Source organism: Mus pahari, chromosome 16, assembly GCF_900095145.1.
Source record: "Mus pahari chromosome 16, PAHARI_EIJ_v1.1, whole genome shotgun sequence".
In the NCBI taxonomy this organism is placed as follows: domain Eukaryota; kingdom Metazoa; phylum Chordata; class Mammalia; order Rodentia; family Muridae; genus Mus; species Mus pahari.
Genome location: NC_034605.1, coordinates 7,715,098 through 7,722,375, shown reverse-complemented (window position 1 = coordinate 7,722,375; position 7,278 = coordinate 7,715,098). Strand labels below are relative to the sequence as shown.

Genomic DNA, 7,278 nt, shown 5'->3' with positions numbered 1-7,278 from the left:
GAAAGAAAGAAAGAAAGAAAGAAAGAAAGAAAGAAAGAAAGAAAGAAAGAAAGAAAGAAAGAAAGAAAGAAATGGCATGACACCAAAGGCAGGAGAAATGTGAACATCAGGTCAGATGCCAAACTGGGAAGGGGAACTCAAAGACATGCTCTGCACATTTCCCAAGCCTACAGTGACGAAGCACACCAAGAGACACAGGCAGAGTGGGACTACTTCCTGTGGCCAAGGGACAAGCATCTCTTCCCTTTCCCCATGTCAGGCAGGTTCCCTGGATACAGGAGCTTCATCTTTTGTCTTAGTAACATTTAAAGTGAGCACACAAAGTCAGGGGCTTCATTAAGACAACTGCACACATGTGTCATTGTACTGTCTTATAATGAAAAGAGTGCTTTGCTAAAGCCTCCTGTCATTTGGAAAAGCCCATGTAAATGTACTGAAATAAGAATTAAATCACAGTCAAATAATGATGTTTTTTCCCACATGTCTGTCTAGATGATGTGGAGGTAGAAGGACCGAGCAAGGAGGGTGCAATGCCTGGGTAGAGGGCTGTAATCCAACAAGACACTATTACTCTGGGAGTCTAGCTGCAATGGTTCGGGGCACCATGCTGCAGACATGGCTCAGGGTCTGCCTCAACTGTCAAAAGTTGCCTAGGCCTCTCCTAGCACAGCTCCCACCTAGCCATCAACTGTGGAGGAAGCAAAAAGGGTTTAGTGATTGGGTTCAGGATAATCAAGATTGCTTCTCTAATCCCAGAGCTGCCCAGAAGCTATCAATGCCAGGTACCTCTGCAGGTCTGCGGACACAAAGTCCTTCCTTCCCAAACTGCTTCTTACTGTGTGTTTACACCAGGTACCCTGCTGTCAGAGGCCTAGGCTGACAGTGTGACTACAATGATGGGCCAGGACAAGAGTTTGGATTTATTGCCACAGCAGCCACTGGCTGACATCTGAGAACCAGGGCAAGAGGGCCGACTCTCAGGCCTGATACAAAGCAAATTTCATTGTCTAGAGAAGAAGCAAGAGAGTAGCACTAACACTGTACAGGAGTCACAGAAAGCCATTCTTAGGGACTTAGTGTTTTGAAACCCCAGATGTAATACACACGTGTCACACACACATGTCACACACACACACACACACACACACACACATACACTGCTACAGTTAAAGCCCACAACCCTCCCTGAGCTATAGTTTTAACTCACTCACTGCTAACACCCTGCTCACAGCCCCCATGCAGTAGGCTCCTCAGCCAGGGCAAATCACGATGCCCTAAGCCAGGCAAACAAGAATTAACAAATGGGCACACCAGTCTTTTACAGTGAACATCCTCAGCATGAGAATCCCCTTTTCCAGATTTCCACAGGATGCTGCAGGATTACCACCTTCTGTTCATAACATACAAGCTTGGGAAATGTCCAAAGGAGACAAGACGGTAAGAACTCACAAAGCCAGCCATCACCTGTACAGAGTTAGCACAACTCCCACAGAGACAAAGTCCAATGTAGCCTTGCTGCCCACAAGATAGTGAGGTGGAGCAAACCTGTAACAAAAGCCTTGAGGGGAATCTGTAGATCTTCAACCCAGCTTCCCCAGCACAGGCTCAAAACCATCCAAAGAGGGGATAAGATAAAAAGAAACTACAATATGTGGGAAACATTCCAGTGTTTCTCGATGGACAATGGTTTCAGCTCCCTCTAAAACAGAGAGTCAAATTCCCTGGAGAGATGGCTCAGTGGTTAAGAACACTGACCGCTCTTCCAGAGGTCCTGAGTTCAATTCCCAGCAACCACATGGTGGCTCACAACCATCTGCAATGGGATCTGATGCCCTCTTCTGGTGTGTCTGAAGACAGCTACAGTGTACTCATATACATACAATCAATCTTTAAAAAAAAAAAAACTCAGAATAATGTAGGTAGCTTGGAATATTTACATTTGTCAGAGGGGAATTTCTCAATACAAAATGTCTGCAGCAAATGTCATCAGAATGTATTTTTCTTTTGTCGGTATAGGAGGTCCAGTTTTCAGACACGTGCCAATGAACAATAAGGCACACCTCTTATGTGTTGTACAAACCCTGCAACCATTTCCTTAGTAGTGTGAAAGGAGTGGTTGATGGGAATGTAGGGAAAAAATACTGACAGACCACTGCATGGGATCATGATGGGTTTTATTTTATTTACAGGTCAAATATCTTCTGGGGACACCTTTATTTTGTTTGAAAAATCTCTCTTTATTCTTTGAGAAAAATACATCCCCACTCATCCACCTACACACACACACACACACACACCAGGGAGGGAGAGAATTCACTCTCTGGTATAGCCACAGGTAGGTTGTTCATACATCTATAAATATCTTCCTACCCATGCACCTTTAAGCAACACTAATGAAACTCCCAGGGTCATTAAATAAGAGGTGGCTCAGGAGGAGAAGGGAGAAAAAGGAAGAGGAAGGAGGGGAGGAGATAGGAGTAGAAGATCACTAGCTGGGAAGAAGAGGATCTGAGGAGTGGGTGGGGGACAAGAAATGGAGGGGCTACAATCAAAACACCTTATATACAAGGATGAAAATGTCGCAATAAAACTAGTTAGTATGTATAATTTATGTATGCTAATAAAAACATTTTTAAAATGAAAAAAAACAAAAACAAAAACAAACAAACAAAAAAAACCAATGAGCAATTACAGAAGCCAACTGACAACAGGCACTGACCCCTCCCCCTGGGGAGGAGCTATCCCAGGCCTTCAGCTCCAGAAGGAAGACACTGTAACCTTATAGTTCAGCTCAGACAACAAACAATCTCAAAGTCCAGGTCTAACCTCTGCTACATTAATCTATCCACGACAGCGACTGTGCCTGCCTTACAGTGCAGGGGAAGAGGCTGGCTCGCTCTCCGATCATCTCTTATTTGCATGGAGAAAAGCACAGCCACGTTGTCAGGATCTAGAAAGTTGTCATTTGCCATGAGAAGCAAAGAGGTGACACAGCAGACAGGGCTGTCACTGGGGCTCCTGCTGACAGCATGCTGTCATCATTAGCAGCTGCTTAGAGGAAATGCTATGATCAGGCAGGGAGGAACCCCCGCGCAGACAGGCACTTCCTCCTGAGCAGATGCCGTGTACGGTTTTGCGGAGGACCTCCCTGCCAGCATTGATAGAAGAGGTAATATGTTGCCTTTGTAATTGAACAGGCTGGAAAGCAAGGTGTCTGCTTCAATTCTATCAGGCTGGATTTAATAAAAGCTCCCATCGACTCAGTAACATGAAAATAAGTGCAAACACTTGCAAAATGAACTCTTCCTGTCAGGGAATAAGTTTCTGGCTGATTTAGGAAGAGCAGTGCTTTTAATGAGATTTAAGATGTTTGTGTTCTGGTTCCTTCCATAGCCCTTAGGTGCCTCTAGGATACTGTGAATGGTACAGGAAAGTTTGAAAGTGAGAAGTAAGGATTTCTCCACCTAAACACTTACGGGAGTCACCCTGATCGGATTCTAGATAAAAAAATGCTCTGTTATGGCAGACAAGCCTCCCCTTATAGAACATGGAATATGGAATATTAAAAGGACAAAAAGAAACTTGTTTTCTTTCTTCTGTGCTATGCGTGAAGCCCATGTAAGGGTTTCTTGAAATAATGCCAAGTAATTTTGCTTTCCTCTTTGGGAAAATAAATCCTCTCCTTCTCACCCTTCGGCCCCTTGCCCCTGTGATTGGGCAGGGCATCATTAGACCATGAATGGCTTTTACGGAACTGAAGATGACAGGGCTGATCTAAGCCGATACCAGGGGTGTGGAGTGGAGAGCTGGTCATAAACTGTCCCACCAGCCACATACACGGCGCAGGGAAGAGTCAGGAACCGAGGAAGCGAGAGTGGTCATGCAACAGTCCCCACCATAGCTTAGACTGAATGTGCTGCTGCATACCTGCGATCCCAGCATGTGGGAGGTCTGAGCAGGAGGACCAGAAGCGTACGGTCATCCTCGGCTTTCTCTGTGGCCCCACGGAAAGCCACGAGAGAAAGCTAAGACTTCTCAGACACTAAGCGACACTCAGCACCAGAGGAAGGGACTTTTCCTGTGGCCTCCTCTACAGTCACACACACGCATGTCAGCGTGCCTGCTCTCCTCTTCAGAGATGGAGAAATGTAAAGCCCCACCTACTCAAGAAACTGAGGCAGGAGGATCTCAAGTTCACATACATAACCAAACTGAGCAACTCAGCGAGACGTGCCACATACTAAGATTTTAAAAGCCTGGGATGCCTAACCGAAGCCCTTACCTGGGAAACTCTTACCACAAAATAGGAAATAAGGAGAAATTGGGAAGTGAAGGAAACGCCTTATCGTCTTCCCAAATTCCAAATAAGAGCAGAAAGTTGGCTAACTACACGTGAACCCAGCACTCATGGCCATTCCATTTAACGCAAGCCAAAGGGACGGGTCAGTTTCTTCAAATGTTAATTATTTTTCCATTCCAAAGCTGAGAATGTTTTATTTGATACGAATGGGTCTCGATAGCAAATACCGAGAGCTGCTGACAAGCTTCGTGCAGTGATTGACATGGGACAACACTCCCATCTAAGGATTTTCTCCTTTCTAGTAAGTCATCCGTGGGTTTACAAACACGAGTTTTGATTCTGAAAGTTTAGCCATTAAAATGTGTTATTATTAATTAAGGGGTGGGGAAGGTGATTCTGTTGGTAAAATGCTTGCCTTGCAAGCCTAAGGACCTGAGTTCAAGCTCTAAATGCTATGTAAAGAAGCCAGATGGGGTGATATAGGCTTGTGCACACCAAGCTTGAGACATGGAAACAGAAGGATATCTGGGGCTTGCTGTCCACACAGCCTAGCCTACTTGACAACTGTAGGAAAATGAGAGAGTCTGTTTCAAAAAAACCAAACCACCTGAATGTCATATATGGGTGTTCTTTGACCTCTACACACACACACACACATACATAGAAGCACGTATACAAGAGTACTAGTTAATCAAATCTGCATTTCATATTAGTAATATTAACACTCAAGGCAGCTCAGTTTAGCAGAAATGTAACTGTTACAATTTGGATTTGAAATGTCCCTCGCAGGACCATTTGGTTCTTAATTGATAGTTCTATTTTAGGAGGTGGCAGAGACCAGAAGGTGGCACCAAGCTGGCACAGATCGGTCACTGTTGGACTGTCTTGGAAGATGATCCCTAATTAGCTCATCTCTCTTTTCTCCTGTCCACTATGATGTAAACAGCCTCTGCCAGAATGTCATCTTACCACCACAATGTCATCCTGCCACAGAGTAGACCTAGAAAGGGAGCCAGGTGAGCACAGGCTGAGTTTGAACTCAGGAGGAAAAATATTCAATTGCTTTTACTAAGTATCCTTATCCAGGCAGGAAGTCTACACTACTAGCACATGGAGCTGTGATACAACATACCTTCTATTTGTTTCTGTTTGCCTGGACATCATCAAACCAAGGAACGGGGAATTTCGGAACAGCAGGGGAAGTACGAGCAGCCGAGGACACTTACTTTGCCTTGAGGATCTCCTCCTGGGAATTCCACTCTGGATCTTCCACAAGCTGTAACTCTCTCAGGACCCTCCCGGGCTTGTAGGCGGCATTGGTAATCAGGGTAAGAATCTGTCAGAAGAAGACACCACACTGAAGCACAATTGTGTCAACTCCTGTTGAATTTAACAAGGATATGTGGACCACTCTTGACAAGAAGAGGTTTTCATTAAGTGTGGCAGGTTCTGATGAAGTGTGATAAAATTCTCTGCTGGGCGACAGGGAACTAACTCCGACATAAAATCCAGCCATGCTGGTTAGTTAAACAGAAACAGCTACATTGGGTGTCTGATGCTCAAAAACTCCTCATTTTATTGTTCTCTAACAGAGATACTCTTCAGTCGGGTCCAGAGATGTTTATGCTGTTTTGAAAGACCTATGGTAGGTCCGGAGAGATGGCTCCGTGGTTCACAGTAAGTACTGCTCCTGATGAGGACCTGTGCTTGCTCCCCAGAACGCATATCTAGCAGCTCACAACTGCCTGCAATTCCCATTCCAAGGGATCCAACCCCCCCTTCTACTGTCCACAAAACATCTGTATCCGTGTGCACATCCCCCTGAAATGCAACTAATTAAACATAAAAATCAAACTTGTACTTTCTTTTATGTAACCAATGAAGCATGTGTTCGAACCAAACACTGCAAATATCTCAGGTACCTGTAAGGAGTGTAATGAGCTCCTGGAAGCCAATAAGGGCTCAACTTAAGAACATTTAATTTGACAGCATTCTTGGATGTGTGTTGTAAGCAGTAGTCTGTATCACGTAACACCATCCAATATCATATTTCTTCAAATAACACGCTCGTTTCCAAGTGTGACGTCCAAGAAAATAATTAATGTGGTGACTGCCTCAGAAAACTATCAGCCAGGATGGATTCACCCTAAGGACCCTTAAAAACATGAAACCTTCTCATATTACTTAAAGGGATTGAACTCCCATTTTATACTGTGTGTGGAGTGGGATGTGGCTGCATTGGAGAATGCCTATCACACCAATATGAGGATCAGTGTTTGAGTCCCAGCACCTGCACAGTCAACTGTGGTGGCGGTTACCCATAAGCCCAGCACTAGGAAGGCAAACGCAGGCAGATGCCAGGAACTGGTTTTGCCAACCAGTCTAGCCAAATGGGTGAGTTTCAGGTTCCAGGTCATGGGACCCGGTGTCAAAAAATAAGATGACAGAAGAAGATACACAAAGGTGACTTTTGTGTGCCACCACACGAACTCACACATATATGTGCATACATTTTCCATATATGTATGCAAACATACAATTTACAACATCCCCCAAAAAGAAACAAATCTTATTATGCAGTTACTATGGCAATGCACTTTGTCCCGGGTGACACCCTGCTTTGTTCCAAGGGCCCTGACTCTCCCCATCAAGAGGAACATTTGAACCCAGGGACTAAATGGAACAAGGCAATGCAGACAATTGTGGGACATTCTACTATCTACATTAAAACAATCATCTGATTTTTTTTTATTGGCTGTCAGTACAAGTTAAGAAACTGAGCTTAAAAATAAATCTAATTAGGGCTGGCTGTAGTAACACGTAATTAGTTATCATAAAGCAATAATATTTCCATTGGTTCTTTTCATTGTGACTAGCAGAGAAAACCCCAGAGCTACAGTGTCATTTGCTGCATATCAGAATGCATTTTGTGATTGTGAATGGAACCAGAACATGCCTTCCAGAGTTCATTTCAGTCT

The 7,278-nt window shown here is 44.3% G+C and overlaps 1 protein-coding gene across 4 annotated transcripts in view; it reads right to left on the bottom strand.

Moving 5' to 3' along the window:
• Positions 1–7,278, bottom strand: part of Sfmbt2 (Scm like with four mbt domains 2) — a 186,876-nt gene that overhangs the window by 18,698 nt on the left and 160,900 nt on the right. For all 4 annotated transcript variants that reach the window (XM_029547654.1, XM_021215581.2, XM_029547653.1 and 1 more), the window contains one exon: positions 5,527–5,636. In XM_029547654.1, the coding sequence (XP_029403514.1) occupies positions 5,527–5,636 (110 nt within the window). The remainder of the gene's footprint in view (positions 1–5,526; positions 5,637–7,278) is intronic.